At 44.5% G+C, this 23,398-nt stretch overlaps 1 protein-coding gene across 1 annotated transcript in view; it reads left to right on the top strand.

The window, feature by feature from the left end:
- Tnfsf11 (tumor necrosis factor (ligand) superfamily, member 11) overlaps positions 1-13,091 on the top strand; it is a 30,598-nt gene extending 17,507 nt beyond the window's left edge. The window contains exons 3-5 of the mRNA NM_011613.3: positions 6,072-6,117; positions 6,200-6,298; positions 11,540-13,091. Of these exons, the coding sequence (NP_035743.2) occupies positions 6,072-6,117; positions 6,200-6,298; positions 11,540-11,961 (567 nt within the window). The 3' untranslated portion in view covers positions 11,962-13,091. The remainder of the gene's footprint in view (positions 1-6,071; positions 6,118-6,199; positions 6,299-11,539) is intronic.
- The last annotated feature ends 10,307 nt before the right edge of the window (positions 13,092-23,398 follow it).

The raw sequence follows: 23,398 nt of genomic DNA, 5'->3' as shown, positions 1-23,398 counted from the left end.
CAAGCACCCATTTCTTAAATCTGATGTAAACTGCAACCCCGTGTACGTGATGTACACTGTACCCTCGTTCCATCCCTATCATTCTTTCTAACAATGTATATAATAGCCAACTCTCACCCCTGTGAACACCTTACCTCTTCTTAAAAAAAAAAAAAAAGGAATTTCATGAGGCCAGCAGGGGCTGCTCTCTTGAATCCTGAGACTTAGGGTGAGTCATCTGGCTGACGAGTTCGTGGTGCATCCCAAACTACAGCTTGCTTGCTTTAATTGGACAATCGTGGATTTGGTCTTTTCTCCTCAAGATTCTCAGGTTTAGCAAAAGGAGCAGCAGGTATCAATGGTGCCCATGAATGGGAAGCCAGGTTCTGGCACCCGGCACCATCAGAAGCAGCTCCACACAGTACTGCCGGCATCTACCCACAGTGCTGCCAGCATCCTTGAGGGAGGAGGTGGCCCACAGGGGAGGAAGAGCTATGAAGCCAGGCAGTCAGCTCAGTTAACAGCTTATTGCTTTCTCTACACCCAAAGACTTCAGATAGCAAGTGTTCCAGTTTTCCCCTTGACCAAAACAGTTTCTAAGTCTTAAGATGTGGAAGGACAGTGGGATACGCCTTGCAAAATTCCTATCTCCTAATCGTGTACTTGGTTGCTTTGGCAACCAGCTCCCATCCCTTGAGTTATCTCATTGGCATGAATAGGTCTGGTTGAAAAAGGTTTATGAATAACAGAAGATGCTCCTATCCCCCCTCTCCCTCCCTCCCTTCCTCCCTCCTTCTCTCTCTCTCTCCCTCTCCCTCTTCCTCCTCGTCCTCGTCCTCCTCGTCCTCCTCGTCCTCGTCGTCCTCCTCCTCTTTCTTCTTCTTCTCTCTGTCTCTCTGTGTCTCTCTGTCTCTCTCTCTCCCTCCTCCTCCTCCTTCTCTCTCTCTCTCTGTCTCTCTCTGTCTCTCTGTCTCTGTCTGTCTGTCTGTCTGTCTGTCTCTCCCTCTATCTATCTTGCAATATCACAGAGGCCCAGTCGTGAGGGGGCCTTATAAACCTTAGGACTGTACTTGTTCCTGAAGTCACCAAGTGATTTCAAGAAGAGGAGGGACAAGTTCCCCTTGTACTTAAGATGCTTTTTCCTGCCACCATCCATGCATCTGTCTGTGGCACAAAGACTGTGAGATTAGGTAGGAAGAGGCAATTGTCTTCCTGAGGAGTGATGGGATCTTGATGCTGCAGCCTGGGCCCGGGAGGAGGAGATAGGATTTCTGAGCTATTTACCAAGTAGAAGTCCACAGGACTTCCCAGCAGGAGTGGGAAATGGACTATTCATTTCCAGAAAGAGCCGGGAGTGTGGCATTCAAGTGCTAACTGGCTGATGAATGCACTATTCTTGTAACTAGGTTGGAGAAGAATTACATGAAGGGTATCATTAAGATGTTAAAATGAATGCATTACATATGTTAACAAGTGTATGAACCCTGTATTATATCTGGCAAGCGGGGTGTTAAATCCTTGTTCAACCAGCCAGATGTCCCTGCAGCTGCTGTGGTATTGCAGAGGGAGGCAGCCACCTGAGACCCTTGCTACTGACTGCTGCGATAGTGTCTAGTGTCGGGAGCATCTGGCTGTACAAATTGCTTCTCCCGTGATTTGATTGACAGGTACCAATGGATCACGTGATTCCTATCACAGTCCAAATGGGATTTCAGACTGATAAACCCAGACTCCAATAACTTGACCTTTTACATGGAACCTAGGCAGCTGGGACATATATTTTTATTATTTAGAAGGATGGTATCCAGATTGCAGTCAAACAAACATAAAACCAATTTAATCTTATATACTCGGGGTCTTGTTCCTAGTAGTTAGTTATTTGGCAGTTTGTAAAGGCGGTTTAGAAATTGGTTGGAAGTGTTGAAATCCCTAGAGCCAGCCAAGGACTTTCAAGTACAACTCAGAGTTTGGTATTTATTCTTACCAGTGTGGCCTCCCATAAGTGGGCCCAACTTCTCAAGATGAGCAGCTATTTCCTGGGTTTGGAAAAAAAAAACCAACAAAAAACCAACCCTCCTAAATCATTTAAAAGGCCATGCAGGGGTCTGAAGGGAGCTAGGTCCTAGGAGACTGGATGCTTTCGCTATCACACTCCTGGGAACCACACTCTTTTGGATGTCCTGTTTAAGAAAAGTCGCACAAAGTCAAGACCACAGTTACACAATTGATCTTTTGTATGCCGTGCTCCCTGGAGGAGAGATTGTGAAATCCCAGCATTTTTTCCTATGAGTTAAACTACAGTTGAAATTAAGAAAAAAAATCAAATCAGTTGTTTTCATGTCTCTGCAGATGTACTCTGACAGAAAAGATGAAAAAAATTAATGTAATCTACTTTGACAGAGCACTCAGTGTTGAAACTTCCCCATTGGAAAACCTGGGACTGTCAATTGGGACAATGTCCACTAGGTGGCACTGTGTCCGAACATTTATCCTTGACTTGGCTGCAATTTTGGGGGGGGATGCCCACTTTATTCACTTTCCTCTTTTCCTTCTGTCTTGTTCCCTTTCCTTGTTCTGTTAAAGGAAGCTGTTATCGTTTTGGCCTAAATTATGCTTATCTAAAAATGAATACATCTTTTTGAAAAGACTACTTGTTACAGTTTGACCATAAATTCGTTCATTAATTCATGGTATTTCTTATTAGCTCTCACAAGGTTAAAGATTCTTGTTGTCCTGGATAGTTTATACAAATCAAGATAGGTGTGTGTGTGTGTGTGTGTGTGTGTGTGTGTGTGTGTGTGTGTGTGTGTGCGCGCGAGTGTGTGTGTTTCGCAGGTAGCTGTGTTCTGGGAAGGCAGATTGTTGATCTTCTAAGATAGGGAAGTCAGGTAGAAAACTGGGTTTTCTAGAGCAAAACTTGATAGTGGGATCTAGGCAAGGGGGGTGGTAGGGAGGGAAGAGGACTCTGCTCTGTTCCACACTCTAAGATCTGTCCAGGCTTCTGGGATGTTTATTCTATGCGTTTCATATAATTCTAAAGGATACTACAAGGGAAAACTTGGTTGGCTGAAAACATAAGGCGTTACTATGTTTCAATGTGTGGGATAGAAATGTAACTCTTTGAGTGGACCTGACTCATGAAAACACTCATTTAGCAATCCCGTTTCTCAAAGCATGCTGTGGGTTAGAGTCCACCTTACAGCATCTTTGGAAAATATCAGTGCGATTTGAGACCAATGGCTGTGAGTTGGACCAGGGCGACTCCAAAGTTTCCACTGAATTGCAGCTGTGTCCCCCAGCGGGAAAGCATCAAGTTCTACTTAGAAGACATTTATGTGTGCATGTGAAAGGGTGCACTTGTGTATGGGTGCGTGTGCGTATGTGTGTGGAAGCCAGAGGCCACTTTGGGGTATTGTTCTTCAGAAGCCACACACATTGGTTTACTAGGACCCGTCCCTCACTGGCTTGAAGAGTGACGATTAGCCTAGGTTGGCTGTCCAGAGAATTCCAAATATGAGCTTGTCAGTGCTGGGGTTATGCACTGAGCGCTGAGATGACCTACTGAGTGCTGGACCTACCTACCAAGTGTTGGTATGACCCACTGAGGGCTGGGATGGCCTACTGAGTGCATAGGTTAACTACTGTGTGCTGGGATGACCCACTGAGAGTGAGGATTACGAGAGTGCACCAATGTCTAGTATTCCAGGTTCTCTTATTTTTAAAATCCATCAAACAAACCCCCACTGGTTCCGGGGATCCAACTCGGGTCTTCTTGGTTGCACTACGCCAACTGAGCTATCCTTCAGCTAAGATTACGTTTTATTCGTCTCAAAACCCAAAGACAGTTTAAAATGATAGATTTACTAGAATGGATTGCCCTCAAATAGCCATTTCTTTGGGGTTCGGAAGATTGGGGTAGAGACATACATGCTGAGTATTGTGTCTGTGTGACCAGAGCTCACAGAGTCATCATAAGATCCCTTTTTGGTATTGAAACTTCCTTTCTGAATGTCTGAGAAGAATTACAGTTCTTGGGTTCTCTAGAGATATAACACAAAGGCATCACCTCCCTGGGTCTCTAACGAGCGCTCTAATTCATCCTGGGACATGAACCCTTTCTTCCCCTGACAGCAGGCATTGAAAGTGCTTCTGAGAGGTGCTATTTATTGAATTTTCTTGTAACTAAATGGGTCTGTGGCAGCTCTGACCTAGAAGCCACTGATTAAATGGGCAAGGAAAGTGCGTTCACAGTGGAGAGGGAGAAAAAGACCCCTGCCCATTAATCTGGGGCTTCAGCCTGCTGCTTGGTCTGGGTCTCAAGCTTTAAGATCATTTCCTCATTTGCCCATGTAGAAATCCTTTCAAAGGGGATTTGTCGATCTCAGTAGAGACTGCAGCAGCAGCTGCTAGTGTGTTAGAAATTCAAGTCAGAGACTCCAGCCCAGGCTTCCTGGATCTCAGACGACCTGATCCTGCAGCTGGCACCTGCCTGCCCTCCTTTAGGTCAGCATGCACCACCCTCAGTTTTGAGTGTCACTGCCCTGGCCACAGTGACATTTTTCTTGATTTTTTTTTCTATGATGAGGTGTGTGTGTCTGTGTGCATGCGTGCGTGCGTGCGTGCGTGCGTGCGTGCGTGCGTGTGTGTGTGTGTGTGTGTGTGTGTGTGTGTGTGTGTGTGAATCAAGCAAAATCAGAAAATTCCAGAAATTGGGATACCATTGGGAATCCCAAGAAGAGAACTGTGGACTAGAGGTCAGCAGGGGTGGGGAGGAAAAGGAAACCAACTAAGAGCCATTGCTTTGTCTAACGCAAGAAGCCACCATCTGCTTAACATTCCCTACAGTGGGCTTCAGGCTGCACAGGGACCCAGGGGTAGGCCAGGACAGAGGCTGACCTTATGTGACCTCAGTGGTATCTCTAAGAGTTATGAAAAACAGAATAGATTCTTATCTTCTTTGGGGTTGTCTGAAGGCAGAGAGAACAATAAAGAAGAATAAAATCTTATCTCTCATTGCCAAGAATTGAATTCATGTCATTTTACCTACCCATTTATTGGTCTGACTATAAGGAGTATAAGGCTGAAAGCCTTTCTGTCTACATAGGGAAAGCTCTTGCTACGTGATCTATTCTTTAGACCTTGTGGGGTAGTAACAGTCGGCAGGAGTATTTATCCCATTAAGTGTGAACTGGGACTCCATCTTGTGTTGGTAGTTCCAGGTATCTGGGTTTACTGGGCACTCGGGCTGGGTGTTCACCTATATTACCTCATCTAACCATCCTGACTGGTCTGCTCTTGAAGCCATGATCTGAACCAAGGCAAGACTAGAGCTTCAACAGGCTCTGCCTTATGGGATATTTTGTTAGCTAACGTCTGAATTGGGTGGGCACATGGTCACTTGGTAGAGGCTTCATTCTGGGAGCGCAGGTTAAATATGCAGTTATCTACTCCTATGTTCTTATACTCAATCGTCATCTGGCTTATGCATCTAGACTTGTTTCCTGCAGTATTTTAATTATTGGCATTCTAAAAGCTTTTAGACTTTCATATAGTACTTTAAACACACTGACTTAAAAAAAAAAAAAAAACTACTGGGAGCCAGGTATCATTCTCTTACTTGTGGGCTGAGCCTCTGCATCATAATAGAAACTCACTACTGAATTCCATAGAAAGAGGCCCACTGGAGTCTGAAGAGAACAATATATTTTATATACACTTCATTTCCATTTATGTACCTGTTATATATTAATTATGCTCAGTTGTTTTGTTTTATAATTTAACTTTGTTTCCTTTTATTGCCTCAAAGGATTTGTTTGGTGGTGGTGGTGGTGGTGGTGATGTGTGTGTGTGTGTGTGTGTGTGTGTGTGTGTGTGTGTGTGTGTGTCGGACTTTTTAAGCATTTTGGGAGCTCAGATGCTAGGAATGTGCGATCCAGGAATTCTGTTGCCTCTCAGCTTCTGGCTTCATTTTAAAGCATCCTAACTGATTTTGCATCTGGTAGTCCTGCGTAAATATATATATATATATTTTTTTTTTTCCCGCTGCTTTACACAAAGAATGAGTTTATGAATACAGTTCTCCTTTATTTCAGGAACTGCAACACATTGTGGGGCCACAGCGCTTCTCAGGAGCTCCAGGTAACTATGAGTAATTTGAATGAGTGTTTGAAGTCCTGTATGGGTGGTAGTCTTTAAGCTCATGAACTTCTGTCATCCCCAGCTATGATGGAAGGCTCATGGTTGGATGTGGCCCAGCGAGGCAAGCCTGAGGCCCAGCCATTTGCACACCTCACCATCAATGCTGCCAGCATCCCATCGGGTAAGTTACATTTCCACCCAGCCTGAGAACATTGTTTCAATCTTTCATTCTTCGGCCAGTGGACTTACTCAAACCTTCTAAACCATGAGGAGGAGGTAAACCCTTCAGTTGAACCCTACCTTGCCAATCCTGTCACATCATCCCTGTATTCACTCTCAGGGACGGAAGTGGGTGTTTGAGCTCCTGCCGGTTGGTGGGTGTAATTGCTCACAGTTCCCATCCAGTTTCCCTCTGAAGTAGACGAATTTGATATCAAATGGATCCCCCACTTCCTACTTTCTTGGTGGATGGCTGCAGTCAGGAAGCCAGAGACATCCCCATTTAGGAAGGCTGTGTGGGGGCTAGCAGGTGACAGCAGTCCTCTGGAAGCTGAGACATTCTGTCCCCTTTCCTTATGCTTATCTTCCCAGAATAAGTATTTACTTTATTAGACCAGAGACCTAGTTACTTTTGAAGATGAGGACCCAGAGCTGTGTGCCCGTAGCTACCTCAGTGTGCTAGGTAGTCATCACAGAGCCCCACTGACTGCTCACTCCGAGCTAGGCAAAGATGATAAAGATTACAGAGAGCATCATGGGAGAGTGATCACTGAGCCTCAGTGTTAGCACCACTGTGGCCTGCATGCCACGCACCTCCAGTGGCTGAGGTGTTTCAGTGTGTGTTCATTCCCTCTCAGCCTCACTGCAAGGTAGCAGTTACCGTTCAGATTGTTCAGCTAGTACCACAGTGCTTCACACAGTTTGCCCTTTGTTTGAGGTCCCTGTGGTTACAGGAGGAGAAGCTGACATTCCTCTCTACTTAATTCCCAGATCGGTGCCGTGCATTATCCTAGACGCAGGCACGTGTGCTAGGATGGCTTTGTCAGAAGGCAGTTCTCCAAGGGTCACATTACTTTTGCTCGAAGTAGATTAGTTTGGAAACCAGTGACCGGGCTCTAATGTCTCCTTGGGCCTGTGACCTGCCTGTGACCTTGTATGAAGTACTGCAATCTGCGCCTCAGTCTTCATAACCAGGGAGGCTCTGTCCTTTTTGTAGGGCGGCTATACATACTATGTTTCGGGGTGGGGAGGGACCATATTACATTCAGTAGATGTGATCTAAAAATTACTATTTGAACTTAATTAAGTCATTATGTAAATTCCACTTTGTTTCATAAATGGCTTAAGGCAGAATTTTCTCCTTTTTTTCTGAGTTTAAACTTTCTGAGTCTTTTAAATAATACAAATCTATCTTTTAATAAATAGTTTTGAGCCATTATTATAGCATAGGCCATAGCGATATTTTTTTCCTGATGGGAGATGCCGACGGTGAGAAATCACCTCTTGAGCTGTCAGGAGATTCTCTAGGCTGCCTGCTCTGATCCTCTGGATAGTTACTTCCATAGACAGGGTTTCTGTCTGCGTGGGCCTGGTGGTGCTTCACTAATTTTCTCCGAGTGGGGAAACTAGTTTGCATGTTCACAACGGCAATCAAATTAATACCAGTGTGCGGGCTGCGTGTGCTGTGACTGTACCCTGCATTTATCTTTTCAGTTCACTTTAAATGGCATAGGATAAATATTGCCTAAGAGCGTGTGCCAAAGTCGGCTTGGCAACCGCAAGCATGTTTTAGTTATAAAGCTCCCTCTGCAGGCACCTAGAATCTACTCAGCGCCAAAACCCAGGCAAAACTCCTGGTTCTGTTCCGATAGCTCTTTGGTTTAGGATGCAGGGAAACGAGCCACTCTATGCTTCTGTTTAAGAGAATAGAGTTAGTTGTTCTGTTTGGGCCAACAGCCCCTCTAACCCCTTGTTCTCTCAATGCTGGCCAGTACTGAATGATTCAGAGGAAGCTGGCTCTCACTTGCTATTTTTATTTTGGAGCACTGTTATATATTTATTTACACAGGAGGAGACAGAACCTACTGTACGTGGACTGTTACCTTAGGAGGTTTTAACGTTTTTAGAGTAAAATGCACTCGGAAGTTCTTGGGGGTAGGGTCAGAATATATAATTTTTCTTAGGAAGCTGTTGCAGGCTAAATGTTTGCTGAGGTCCCTTTCCAACCTCTAGCAGCTGGGAGCCCAGCAGAGAGCTGAGGAGGTCAGCCAGACTGGGCGAAGAGGTCCTCAGCGTGCCTCATTAGCAATAGAAGTCCTGGAAGGCAGGGCAGCCCTCCGCCCTCCGCACTTCCGTGTTCTCGACTGTTATCTTTGGTGAGTGCTTTTATCCACTCTGTCTAGCTTTCCAGCCTTTCTTCTGCGGGCTTCGTGAACTCCCCAATGCCCAGTAGAGTTTCTCTCACCAAGATGCCCCCTCTCTTCGACATTTTGGACGCAAAGCTTCCGGTTTTCTAGCTCACCTGTCTGTCTTCTCACCAAGCTCAGCTCTGCTGAGCATCAGGAGTCTCTTCAGTTTCGTTTGGGCAGCTCCTTGTCACTGAAGTCAACCCTGTTGTTGACAGCACGCAGCACCGGACAGGCCATCTTTATATGCTCGCTTTCCTTACGGTCAGCGGTAAGCATCCCGAGGGGCTGCTACTTGGGGAAAGTCTTCATTATGGACGAAGTGAATTCTTCTGCACTATGGGAAAAGTGGGTGTCCAGAGGAAGCGCCACATCAGGTGTCCCCTGTCAGATCTCCAGGACGAAAGAAGGCTTGAGAACGGGGATGGAGAAAAGCAGAGAGGCATATTATAGCATAGAGGCTTCCACTGGACTCGAAGTGGCACACGATCAGGGTTCCTGCCTTTCCTCACCACGACTGTGTATTGCTTTTTTGTCTTCCTTGGCAGCTCACTCCAATGTGAGTTAGCCAATCCCATAGAAAGAAGGGACTTCACACTAGTGATTTAACTTGTCTCTATTAAGAGACACATAAATAGCAATTGAATGAAATACAGGACAGAGAGAAGCTGGGGCAACTATGGGATAATGTGAGATGGCAATATCTTGAATTTCATGAGCCTTGCCCATGGGTTAGGTGGCTATCTACCAGGTTGGAGGAGTTACAATGTCAGCGCTTATGTAGTGAGCAAGCTTTTCTATTCTCATCTTGACTCACTTGGGACCCTAGGGTCATGTTTGTATTTGGAACATTTGACTCCAGGGAGAGCTGGGATAGGATCTACCATGGCAAAGGAGAACAATTGCTGCCCAGAGCCTGAAGGCTGGTGACTGTAGCAGCCCTGCTGTGAAGTCTGAGAACACACCTGTCCTCTTTGGAAGCTGGAACTATTGTTTCCTTGGTCATGTAATGATGGGTTGTCCCACTGTAGAATGAAAACTGCCTCATCTCCTCCCTCCCACTTTTTCTGTTACCTGTTGTTCAGTCTGCTGTAGCTTGATTTGGAGGTCCTCAGATCACCAGATCCAAGAGACCATAGACCATCTCTGGTTCATCCTCTGACTCTCTAGAGAAAGATATAGGTGTTCAAGTCTTCCCAGGACCAGGCCATAGTATTCCTTCCCATAAACCGTAGCATAGGTGGTATTATTGCTGCTGCTGTTGTTGTTGTTAATAAAAGGATCTCCTTGGATCCACCAAACCAAAGAGTTGTCCTTTCATGAGTTGGAATCTAGTTCATGGGGTGGTGGCTTCAATGTCAGTCTCAGGGCTAAATTATATTATTTAAAAATAAACTATATTTATTTTAAAATAAATTATATTTATTTTTAAATAAATTATATTTATTTTAAAATAAATTATATTTATTTTTAAATAAATTATAAAATTATTTATGTATTGTTGTATAAAGCAATAGGTTTCATAATGGCATGATTGTTCAAATATGTCATGTATTTTGATCTTATTTACTTTCCATCGCACTCAGTCACCAATACTGCCCTTTCTTTTTGCATGATTGTGGTGTGTAAGTGTCTCCTAGTTTCCATACATGAGCAAGAACTTGTAGTTCTTGTCTTCTTTGGTCTCCCTGACTGACTTCTGTCATTTACTATCTCAAGACTAACAAGTTGAAGACAACATGGCACCCAACATTTTTTTTTATGCTACTGAAACAAATTATCCTCTGCTCTCATTGTCTGAGACCTGTCTGTGTTTTGACTTGCTGACATCAGAGAGGTGGCAGTGTTAGTTTGGTAAAAACTCTTCATAAAATCCCTAGGGAAAAGATGTGGTTTGGACCTTTCCAGAGTCCTGTAAACTCTCACCTATCAGTTATCATGTTTGCCAGTAGAATAATAAATATCTGCATTGGTACACATATGGAATAGTTTGATTTATTACAGAGGAATCACCAATTTTTTTTTAAAAAATTATTAGATATTTTCTTCATTTACATTTCAAAAACCCAGTTATACACATCAAGGACCTGGGCTATGAACACCATTGGGCGCACAGCTGATTTAGAAGGCTCTGTAGAACTTTGACTTCTCCAAAAACAGTAGCAAGGAAGCCCTTTGTCATTTCATTTTGTGGACCAGAAGGGGTTGTAGGAGAACATGGAACTTGGGAGTGACTTTACAATGTGTGAATGCAATTGCGTGATGCTGAGGAGCTGGGAAGCTTGGAGCTTGGTGGCTTCTGGGGATAGTCACCGAGTCATGTGACCCAGGCTAAGGTGGGGTTACCAGATAGTGACACAATTGGAGGTTGGTCTCCGCAGAGCTTCTGCAACCCAGATTCTCACATCCCTTTACACACCCCCCACCACAAACTAAATAAAGGTTAGCTATACGAAGGATGGAAGGAAGGATTCTCTTCCTATACAAGTTGGTTTCTTTCCAAGGTGAAGCGACTCTGGTCATTACCCTCTTTCAACTAGGAATGAATTGCTCCTGTCCACGGGGCTTAACTTTCTTCTTTTTATGCTCGGTAGCACCTACATGGAGTCAGTTTTGATCCTTTTCTGTGGGAATAATTTGCATTCTCTCCCTCTCTCCCTCTCTCTCTGTATCTCTGTCTCTGTCTCCCCCCCCCCCATAATCATAGCAATTCTCTGTATTTTCCCCAAGCTTTGCTGCTTTCCTGGACCATGTTGCTCCATCACTAGTATCCTATAGCTTAAGGGCAGGATAGAGGATTTTTAGTTTTGTGCCTTTACAGTGCCTGACAGAATGCACTAAGTACATCTGCATGCACCCAGGCCCATATAGAAAATGAGTATCAAAGTAAGTTATTGTGTTGGAATAAGGATTGTTATGTTAGTGTATGATGCTACCCCACCAGCCTGTGGAAATAATGAGGAACTTTTCTCATCCAAGTAGTGGATTCTAAATCCTGTGCCTTTGTTTCTCTCTAGGTTCCCATAAAGTCACTCTGTCCTCTTGGTACCACGATCGAGGCTGGGCCAAGATCTCTAACATGACGTTAAGCAACGGAAAACTAAGGGTTAACCAAGATGGCTTCTATTACCTGTACGCCAACATTTGCTTTCGGCATCATGAAACATCGGGAAGCGTACCTACAGACTATCTTCAGCTGATGGTGTATGTCGTTAAAACCAGCATCAAAATCCCAAGTTCTCATAACCTGATGAAAGGAGGGAGCACGAAAAACTGGTCGGGCAATTCTGAATTCCACTTTTATTCCATAAATGTTGGGGGATTTTTCAAGCTCCGAGCTGGTGAAGAAATTAGCATTCAGGTGTCCAACCCTTCCCTGCTGGATCCGGATCAAGATGCGACGTACTTTGGGGCTTTCAAAGTTCAGGACATAGACTGAGACTCATTTCGTGGAACATTAGCATGGATGTCCTAGATGTTTGGAAACTTCTTAAAAAATGGATGATGTCTATACATGTGTAAGACTACTAAGAGACATGGCCCACGGTGTATGAAACTCACAGCCCTCTCTCTTGAGCCTGTACAGGTTGTGTATATGTAAAGTCCATAGGTGATGTTAGATTCATGGTGATTACACAACGGTTTTACAATTTTGTAATGATTTCCTAGAATTGAACCAGATTGGGAGAGGTATTCCGATGCTTATGAAAAACTTACACGTGAGCTATGGAAGGGGGTCACAGTCTCTGGGTCTAACCCCTGGACATGTGCCACTGAGAACCTTGAAATTAAGAGGATGCCATGTCATTGCAAAGAAATGATAGTGTGAAGGGTTAAGTTCTTTTGAATTGTTACATTGCGCTGGGACCTGCAAATAAGTTCTTTTTTTCTAATGAGGAGAGAAAAATATATGTATTTTTATATAATGTCTAAAGTTATATTTCAGGTGTAATGTTTTCTGTGCAAAGTTTTGTAAATTATATTTGTGCTATAGTATTTGATTCAAAATATTTAAAAATGTCTCACTGTTGACATATTTAATGTTTTAAATGTACAGATGTATTTAACTGGTGCACTTTGTAATTCCCCTGAAGGTACTCGTAGCTAAGGGGGCAGAATACTGTTTCTGGTGACCACATGTAGTTTATTTCTTTATTCTTTTTAACTTAATAGAGTCTTCAGACTTGTCAAAACTATGCAAGCAAAATAAATAAATAAAAATAAAATGAATACCTTGAATAATAAGTAGGATGTTGGTCACCAGGTGCCTTTCAAATTTAGAAGCTAATTGACTTTAGGAGCTGACATAGCCAAAAAGGATACATAATAGGCTACTGAAATCTGTCAGGAGTATTTATGCAATTATTGAACAGGTGTCTTTTTTTACAAGAGCTACAAATTGTAAATTTTGTTTCTTTTTTTTCCCATAGAAAATGTACTATAGTTTATCAGCCAAAAAACAATCCACTTTTTAATTTAGTGAAAGTTATTTTATTATACTGTACAATAAAAGCATTGTCTCTGAATGTTAATTTTTTGGTACAAAAAATAAATTTGTACGAAAACCTGCCTGGTGCTTTTTGTTCTTGTTCGCTTTCGTGTGGGTCTTGCTCTGCGATCCTGTTCTTTCCAATATGATAATGTGGCTTCTATCTTTCTCCAAAGGTTACTGGGAGAAGTGCAGATTTAATTAAAAACTAGGAACAGATTCAATTAAATTAATGAACCTTGGAATTTGAAAAATAATTTGCAGGGGATTTGTATGCAAGGATGTAGCCAGAGAGAAAACAGACTTTTCACTCAAAAAAGGAAAAGTTTTCTCTCCTCAAATCATGAGAAAAATATGGTGCTTTGAGCTGGGGGGAAATTGGGGCTTGCTTTCCCTTACCGTAGTAAAGGGGGGCTCACTTTGGCCTGGACATGTTTCCTCTTGGAAATCAGTGTGGATGAGCTGTCTAAACCACGTCGATTACTCATGAAGGGCAGAGACCAGAAAACAGTCAGCTTGGGAAGGCACAGCAAGCCATTCTCTGAGATACTCGTCACTGGAAGATAAATGTTTTAGGATGATAACAACAGCCTAGAATAGAGGGAGGGATAGCAGATGTTACAGAGAAGAAACCGTAAATTTTAAACAGCGGAGCTATCACGGTGGGACTCGATGGTGTTGGCCACATACACGGACTATTTTACATCTGTCAGTAAATCTGAGTCTGAACAGTGCAAAACGTGACTTGGGCACTGTGTATCCCGACAGCTGCTGCTTGTTTCAAGGAAGAATTTCGAGGAGCAGCCGAGTTTCTGCAGCTTCCGCAGACATAGAATTTTGTTGCGGCCTCATGAGCTACCCAGCTTAGAGCCTGCTCCAGCAGTTTCGGCTCGCTCATTTCATATTACTTTGTGCAGCGTCAGTGATGTGCTAGTTACAGTCCCAGGCACCATGGCTACGAAGGCAGGTCTCCCAGCCCCAGGCTCCTGTTCTAGCGCTGGTTCTGCTTATGTTAGATGTGGCAAGGAGCATGCGCTGCTTGATCCAAATCTTGGGAATCTCAGAGTCTAAAATGAAACCGCAGGAAATGGAAAGAAAGTACAATGTGGGCACAGAATATTCACTATTAATTTTTACTGAGGGGTAGCATGTTAGTTATTTTTGAACTGCTGTGATTAAAAATCTAAAGTGAACACCTTAGGGGAAGAGAGGTTTATTCAGGCTCAAGATTTTAGAGGTTTCGATCCTCCATGTTGGGGAGATGGCGGTGACAGCGGGGCGGTCAAGGAGCAGAAAGCATGCCCATACTGCAAGTGGCTCTGTCCCTCGGTCCTCTCAGGAAACGTCCATGCTGACATGCTGTGCCTTCCTGATCAGTCCAGACTAGCAGACCCTCAACATCGGCTATCCATCAAGAATAACCAACTTGCACTCTCCCAAAGATGCAGGGGCAAAGTGTCAGGATCGCCTGCGGTGATTCGTGGGGGCTGTCCAACATGTGAAAGCAACATGGCTTCACATGATGCCAAGAAGAACCTCCTTGGCAGCCCTGGGGGATTCAGCCACAGTGTGATGTGGAGGATAATGAACGCTACGCTATGGCACCTCAGGTCGGTTGGGGGAGGGGAGACAATGACTTAGTGACTTATTTAGAAATCAACCAGTGTTTTAAAGTGGGTAACGGCAGGGATGGGATATAGTGAGAGGCAAGAAGCCACCTCGCTTCCGGTCATGCCTCAGTTTGCCAGGCTCGGAGCAGCATCTTCTAAGTGGGTTTAAAATGCAGGCGGGAACACACAGCACGTCCCTGCTTCCTTCTCTTCCTTCTGCTTTGCTTTCCTGTGCATCTCTTTCTTGTGTCTGCCCCCTACGACTGAACCCTCCCATCCTCCGCCTGCCCAGACTCCCGTGTCTCCCATCGTCCTACTTTGCTTTCTGTTGCTATGACGGAAGCCGCAACAAAAGCAGCTAGGGAGGAAAGGGTTTATATGGCCTACATGTTTCAATTGCAGTCCATCGGAGAGGGAAGTCGGGGCAGGAGCAGAGGCAGAATCTGGAGGCAGACACTGAGGCAGAGTCCACAGTGGAGCACTGCTTACTGGCTAGCCTGTTTTCTGATACCACCCTGGACCTCCATCCCAGGGGTGGCACCACCCACAGTGACCTGGACCTTCCTGCACTAATCATTAATCAAGAGAATGTCCCACAGACCTACCCAGAGGATGATCCGATGGAGGTAACCCTCCAGTGGACGTTCCCTCTTCCCACATATGTCTAAGTCTGTGTCAGGTTGATACAATCTGGTCAGCATACTCATGGTCCTTAGGCTGTTGGGTCTCCTTGAGATGAACGTATGTCCCTAGAGTATGTCCCTGCCCCGTCACAGCTGACTCGGTGGGAGGCATGACAAAACAGTGTAGGAAACCTGTGTCTAGTGGAAGTAATGGATCTGAGCTGCTGGCTCCTTTTACCTGCAGCATGTCAGCCCTCTTAACCTGCCAAGTCTGGGGAAGGAGAGCATGCCAAGTCCCAGGTTATCTGTCTTCCTGAATCAATTTTTACAACCACACCAGGCCCATGCATCCAAAAACTGACATGAAGCGATTCTTACTTTAGTGTGTTAGCTTTCTCCAAACTGTCTCGCTTTTTGCCATTCATTTGAAAAGGAAAAAAAAAATTGCAATGGTATTTTGTCTACAGCTATAAAACAAGCATCCTTTTTTACTAATAACGCACTTATGGGAATTCTTTTGTTCTTTTTTAACTTTAAAGATTTACTGTGTGTGAGAGGGAATGAGAGAGAGAGAGAGAGAGAGAGAGAGAGAGAGAGAGAGAGAGAGAAGACGAATGCTCTGGAACCAAAGGGGGCCTTCTGATCCCCTGGAACTAGAGTCACAGGCCATTGTGAGCATCTTTACATGGGTGCTGGGAAGTAAATTCAGATCTCTGCTAAGTCACCTCTCCAGCCCTGTTTTTATTTTGGTAACTTGAAATTCTATTCGGGGCTCGGTACTACGGCATCTTAAACAACATTCCAGTTCTTTTGTTTTAATTAGAGATGGCCTGAGCCAGGAGCGTTGGCATCTGAGCACAGATGATGGGCATCCCAGATCAAGCAAAGAGCACAAATGGCTTCTCTTCCAGCTTTACTCAGACCGTCAGTGTATCAGATGCTGCCCGCCCACACTGGGGAAGACAGTCGTGACTCAGCTGATCAATTCCAGAAATACCCTCACAGACACACCCAGAAATAGTGTTTTCCTGTCTGTCTGGGAGTCCTATAGTTGTTCAGTGGATCTGCCTCATAAAACTAACTATCATGCGACATTAAGGACTCCGAGTCACCTGTAACATAACTTAGAAGAAGTTTGCTATTTTAGAAACCCAAACGCGCTTGGACAATGGCAATTTTACTTCTCAACTTGATGGGGGTTACCATGGAAACAAATCTCTGATCATGCCCCTGAGAGAGTATCTAGATTAGGTTTGTTGAAGTCAGACTAGACTTGAATGTGGGCAGTACGATTCCCTGGGCTGAGTTCATGCCCAGGTCGGCAGTACAGGAGTCATTAGGAGCGTCTGGTCCGTGGGGATGAGATAGAACAGTGAGATTCCATATTAACCCAGGTTTCACGGCTATTAGTACCAGCATCTGTTTAGCTCAGAGCATGTAACTCAGGAGGAAGACTGGCAGAATCATCAAAAATCATCCAGTCGCTGAATGTCTACCCAGACAACAGAGGGCGCCATGTGCCTGTGAGTCCTGGGCTACCCAGACACCAGGGGGCGCCATGTGCCTGTGAGCCTTAGACAGAGAGATAAAGAAGAGCCTTTGCAGGGTGAATTCTCAAAGTATCCACGAAGTCCTGCCTTGAAACTATGATGAGCTCTGTTGACCTCTGAATGGGTATGGCTGCTATAACATAACAGACAAACTTGGTGGGTTAGAACTGCAGAAATGCATTCGCTTTACTTCTGGATTAAGAGGTTGAAACAAAGGCGTCGGCGGGGCCATAACTTGGAAATTCTGAGAGCCAATTCTTCACCTCTCTGGTTTCCAAGGATCCAAGGAGTTTCCAGTACCAGTCTTGTTTCAAATTCTGCCTCTGCCCCGTCTTCACACTTTCCATACCTTTGATTTCCAGTCCTCCATCTGAGCTCTTTATTTTATTTTATGTGTGGGCACCAGCATATCACAGGTGGAGTACAGAGGTCAGAGGACAAGTTCTTCGGGGAGCTGATTTTCAACTCGGTCCTCGGGCTTCACACCCGAGGCCTCCACCTAGTGAGCCATCTTACCAGCCTCATCTTTTCTTTCTTATAAAGGAACAGGGCGTGACGTTTAGGGCCCACCCTGACCTCATCTTCACATACAGACTTATGCCTGCAGTGGCTCTTTGACTGAGGAAAGTCACATTCACGAGTCCCAGAATTCATAGGCTGTCGACATGTCTTTTACTGGGGGCCCTTCCACCTACTAGACTCTCCGAAGCATCATGTCTAAAGTCTCAGCGGCTCTGTTGCCAGCCACTCTCCTCTCCTCCCTTTTGGGGCCTTGGCTTGAGGGAGGGATTGGGAACGAAGAGACTGTGATTATGAAAATAACAAGCAAAATACAGAGCGATGCACATTTCTGTGTCTGCAAATTTCTAAAAATGTGGAGGCAAACCCCAGGGGAGGTTCACAAATACCAGCGTGTATCTGTGTTGGAGAGGTGGGATTATGGGTGTTTTCATCCTGTTGCCACGCTGTTGTTACACCGCTATTGAAGTCGGCAGTAAGGGGCATTAAACATCTTTTCAACATAGGAAAGAGACTCTGGCTTTTGGAACAATCTAGGTTCTGAGCGGTGGCCCTGTGTGCTTTTGAAGTGGAATGCCCAGGGGCTTGGGCCGAGCACTGGGGAGCTGGAATGTGAAGGAGCCAGCTTTTTGAGCTGGAAGAAGCTCTGATTTTGTTTACAGCCTTTGACTTGGATTACATTCCTGATTACAGGCTAAATATACCTGTGGGAGTCGGGCTCAGTCACCACTGCTGACTGCATCACTTTCTCCCAAGATTTGCCTTCCCTCTGTCTTCCTGATTCTAATGAAGAGATTAGGAAGCAGGATGCGGTTGAAGAAGGGAGAGCAGGGCCCTGCATGCCTCAAGTGTCTGTTTAAGGGGCTCAGAGTTAATTTTTCAAAGATTACTTTGACAGCTTGTTTTCTGCCGTCAACAGGGAGTAAGCAAGACAGGGACGAAGATAAATTAATTGAAATGTTTTCTTAGCATGTAACTGTGGCATGGTGATTTAATCAGGTATGCATCTTTGTAAGGGATTGTTACAAGAAGCTCAGAGTTAAATTGTATCTTTTTGGATGATACAAGAGAGCTTATGGAGAAAGAATTCTTTTTTTATAGTAGAAATTATTTTGTTGTACCCAAGTTCCTATCAACCCAAAGAAGTCTAACTTGGAAGATTATGGTACTTACAGAGCATCTACTGGCCTTGGAACAGAGGTAAGCTTATGGCCCGTTAGCACTGTGAGAATTCAGATGTTCTATCAGTAAAGTCTGATGAAAGGAAGTAAACTCCTCAGAATTCACTAAAGGAGCATGTAGGGACATACTGATCAATTGGTGGTAGATCTAAGTGGGGATTAATTTAGGGGAATTGCCTTATGTCAATATGGGAGGCTGAGAAATTCCACTTTCAAACTTTAAAATTTTTTAAATTTAAATGCACCATTTATTTATTTATACCCCAAAGACTGCCTCTGATTCCTGGTCCCTCCCTCACAGAGAGCTTCTCGCCATACCCCCTCCCCTTCTCCGCTGAGAGGATAGATTTCCTCCTGGGTATACCCCAACCCTGGCACATTGTCTCTGCCAGATTAGCACATCCTCTCCCACTGAAGCCAAACAAGACAGCCCTGTTGGGTTAGGATACCACAGTCAGGCTTCAGCTTTAGGGAGAGCCTCCACTCCAGTTGCTGGGAGTAGGGGGTGGGCACATGGAAACTTAGCTACATGTGTGCTGCATATGAGCCAGGAGTTTTGTTCCAGCCCATGTGTATGTTCTTTGGTTGATGGCTCAGTCTCTCCCAGGAGTCCCAGGAGAGTCCCAGGAGAGTCCCAGGAGAACTCCCAGGAGTCCAGGTTAGTTGACTTTGATGGTCTTCCAGTAGGGTTCCTATCCTCTTCAGGACCTTCAGCACTTCCCTCAACTCTTTTATAAGAGTCCCTAACCTCTGTCCAATGTTTGGCTGTGGGTATCTTCATCTGAAGCTGCTGGGCAAAGCCTCTCAGAAGACAGTTATGCTAGGCTCCTGTCTACAAGCAACACAGAGTATCATTAATAATGTCAGGGATTAGCATATGCCCGTAGGATGGGTTTCAAGTTGGGCCGGTTATTGGTTGGCCATTCCTTCATTCTCTACTCCATCTTTGTCCCTGCATTTCTTTTAGACAGGGCAAATTTTGGCTTGGTGTCCTTATCCTTCCACTGAGGGTCTTGACTGGCTGTGTTAGGTGGCCACTTCAGATTCATGTCCCCACTGTTAGGCATCTCCACTAAGGTCACCCACATTTTAAAGCTGGGGATGCTGATAGTACTATTTAGTTGAACTCACAAGGCCTCAGGATTGGGGTGGAGGGCATAGATAAGAGTCCTACACTCTAAAGACCAGGTAAGGTCCAGAGTTCTGATATCAGAGGGCAGGGGAGGAAGCGGATACCCTAGCTGCAAAATGGAGAGACTTTTGGCTCTGTGTTTGTTCTGTTCAGCTTTCAGCTGTTTGGATGGTTTCCCCATTGTGAGAGGGGACCCTCCTTTCAGTCTCCTTTGAAAACACTCTCCCAGACATACTCAAAATAATTCCTCATCAGCGGCCCACATGTGGGCTTCACTCTAGTGCACATCTAAAAAGGAACCATTGTAGGCTTAGGCTTTCCTCTAAACCTACTTTATTTAGGTTTCTTAAACATTTCAGCCTCCCTTCTAGCCCACTGACCAGAGGTAGAGGTGGGGAAAAAATGAAGGTTTTTAGGAAAATAAGGATGTGAACCTGTTTAGAAGTAGTTCTTTGGGGGTGATTCCATTCTTTGTTGTCAGGACACACAAATCATTAGCAGCAGCTCTGTCCAGCAGAAACTGCAGGGCTCCACTAAATCTGCATGAGTCAGCAGAAGATGCAAGAATTAGCCGGAATACCACAAGACGCTGTTTGGCATGTTTTTCTCTATGAACTGAAGACCAGCAAAGAGTTGTCTGGCTAGCAAGCAAGGACCAGTGAAGCATTACGTGGTGTAGCAATGCAAGAAAGACCTCTCCAATGTTTGCAGGGTTCCATTTATACTCGTTCCGTACATCACACACCCTCTCACAAGTCTGCTTCAGCCACATCCTCTCATGTGCCTGTGCAATGAAAGCAGAGGAACTCATTGTGTCTTGTTATTTATTTGTTTGTTTGTTTATTTATTTATTTATATTTACTTTACACCCTGAGCCCAGTCCCCTCCCTCCTCTCTTGTCAGTCCCACCCTTATATATCGCTCTCCCCATTGCCCCTCCCTTTCTCGGGAAGCCACTCTTGGGTCCCACCCCACCCTGTGACTAGGCACATCTTCTTCCACTGAGGCCCAACCAGGCAGTCCAGATAGGGGAAGAGGAACCAATGGGAAGAAACAGAGACTGAAGACTAAACTACACATTTGTTACAAGTGAGTAGGGAGTCTAGCATACTCCCTGGCTGGCAACTCAGGCTCTGTGTGCCCCCAGGGTCCCAGGTCATTGTGTCTTGTCAATGTTTATAGTCATTGTTCTTATTGTTGTTGTTGTTGTTGTTATTATTTTAGACAAGATCTCACTATGTAGCTCTGGCTGACCTAGAACTCTCAATATAGATCAGGCTGACCTCAAACTTTAGACCTGCCAGCCCCAGCCTCCTGCATTTAAGTCACATATCTTTGCATTCATCCTATTCATCGTCTATAGATTATTAAAATGAGCCATCTTATGACTGATATGCCTTGGTTTTGTAGGGGGCTCAGGGAAAGTTTTGTGGTCATAGGAGTCCTTAGAAAATGGACTCACTCAGTGTCCTGGCTCTACTGTATACAGATCCCGAGTTAATCTAGGGCTGACACATATTTTAAAGTATCCATTTAGTATCTTTTTCTGTGAGCAAAGGAGAGTGTAGGGGGCACTGGTGGCATCATTTTTGACAACTCCATTTGGCTGACGGGAACAGTCTAGGTTTGGCTCACACAGGTGTTCACTGGGATCCACCCAGAGAGATTAACAGCCACTTTTCATTAGGGGAAAACACTGCAGAGAACTGTCATCTGCCTCCCTCAAATGTGGAGGACTGCTGGGCTGAGAGTGATTGAGGAGAAGCAGACGTTTTACTGATTCACTACATGCAGGTCATAGATGTGCTTAAAATCACCGAAGCTGCTCCGGCCTTGTTCCATGGGGTACAAAGGCTGATCAGCAAATACAACTGCAGGCTCTCGATGGCCAGGAACTGGTAAGAGCAGAGCCTTCCTTAACTAGGTTTAGCCTTTGTCTTCTACCCTTCCCCCTTCAAGTTGCTGAAAGACCTAGTCTCCTCCCTTTGCCTCATTGCTCCTCTGAAAATGTGCTATTTGTTGTTGAAGATGCTATATAAGCTGGAATTCAAAACTCCCTTCTTGGAAAATACTTATTCAGGCTGGGCATGGTGGCACACGCTTTTAGTCTTAGCATTTGGGAAGGAGGCAGAGGTCGACAGATCTCTGGGGTCTCTCTGAGTTTGAGACCAGCCTGGTCTAGAGAACAAATTCCAGGACAGCCAGGGCACAGAGAAACCTTGTCAAACAAATGAACAAACAAACAACAACAAAACAAAATCCAAACCAAAGCAAACCAAAATAAAAAGCAACAACTCCCCCCAAAACAAACAAAATAACAATAACAACAAAACAACAAAAACTAAGAAACAAAAACCCCAAACAACAAAACAAAACAAAACAAAACAAAAACCCTATGACTTATTCACAGTATCTTGCACATACTTCTGAAAGATATGCCTCCATTTCCTTTTGTTAGCCTGTTTTTCATAGCTGATCCATCATGTCATACCTGCAAGGGTTCTGATTTCCGCTAGAGTTCCTCTCAGGTGGATGCTCCTATGGATGTTGAAATGAATTCCCAATGATTTCAGAAGTACATATACTCTCTCTGTTTTCATCTTACACTTCCGTGTCAGAACTCCCACCCCTCCAGCCCATTCACTTCAGCTTTGTTAAGGTATTGCTATTATCAGCAGTCTTTCAAAACAAAGTTCTCCCCTTATGCCTGAGAAGTACCGTTACATCCACTCGTCAAAGATAGCAATAAGCCAGAAAGAAACGCTGTCTTATACCTAGAAGACTTATGCCGCCTTATGTCCGTGATTACAAATTATGGGCTGAGCCCAGCAGTTGTGGTATGTATGCCTTTAGTCCCAGCCCTTGGGAGGTGGAGGCAGAACTCTGTGAGTTTTAAGCCAGCCTGGTTTGCTGAGCAAGTTCCAGGATAGCTGGGTGCACAGAAAAAGCTGTCTTGAAAAACCAAACCAAACCAAACCAAACCAAACCAAACCAAACCAAACCAAACCAAACCAAACCAAACCAAAAATGGATCAGAAAGTTTCAGGTGGCTGAAAGTGTTGAGACTGTTGTATACTGTATGTTCAGTATACTGTTGTATACTGAACATTATTTTAGGGCTGATCTTGTACAGTCTGTTTTAACCCTATCACCGTTCTACATGGTAACTGTCAGAATTCCTCTTTGCAGACTTAAAAACAAAAATGGAATTTGCAGGGTGTGTGTGTGTGTGTGTGTATGTGTGGTGTGTGCATGGTGTGTGTGTGTTGTACATGTGTGTGTATGGTATGTATATGTTTATGTGGTGTCTGTGGTATGTGTGTGTTTATGTGTGGTGTGTATGTGTGTGTTATATGTGTGTATGTGATATGTGTGTATTTATGTGGTGTGTGTATGTGTGGTATTGGCGTAATGATATTTATGTATTTATGTGTAGTGTGTGTGCGTGGTATGTGTGTGTGTGGTGTGTATGTGTGTATAGTGTGTGTGTGTGTGATGTGTATGTGTGTATAGTGTGTGTGTATGTGTATATAGTGTGTGTGTGGTGTATATGTGTGTATAGTGTGTGTGTGTGTGATGTATATGTGTGTATAGTGTGTGTGTGTGTGTGTGTGGTGTATATGTGTGTATAGTGTGTGTGTGTGGTGTATATGTGTGTGTGTGAACTGAATATAAGTGTGGAGCTTTCTCCAGCCTGCCTGCTGCTGCAGAGCTGACTGATGTAGGTCCTTCTGCCTTAACTGTCCTCTCACTTACCCCAGTTTGGCTTTTC

This window comes from Mus musculus, chromosome 14, assembly GCF_000001635.26.
Source record: "Mus musculus strain C57BL/6J chromosome 14, GRCm38.p6 C57BL/6J".
NCBI classification, from domain to species: Eukaryota; Metazoa; Chordata; class Mammalia; order Rodentia; family Muridae; genus Mus; species Mus musculus.
The sequence above is the reverse complement of the archived record's forward strand: the minus strand, read 5'-3'. Positions and strand labels throughout refer to the sequence as shown.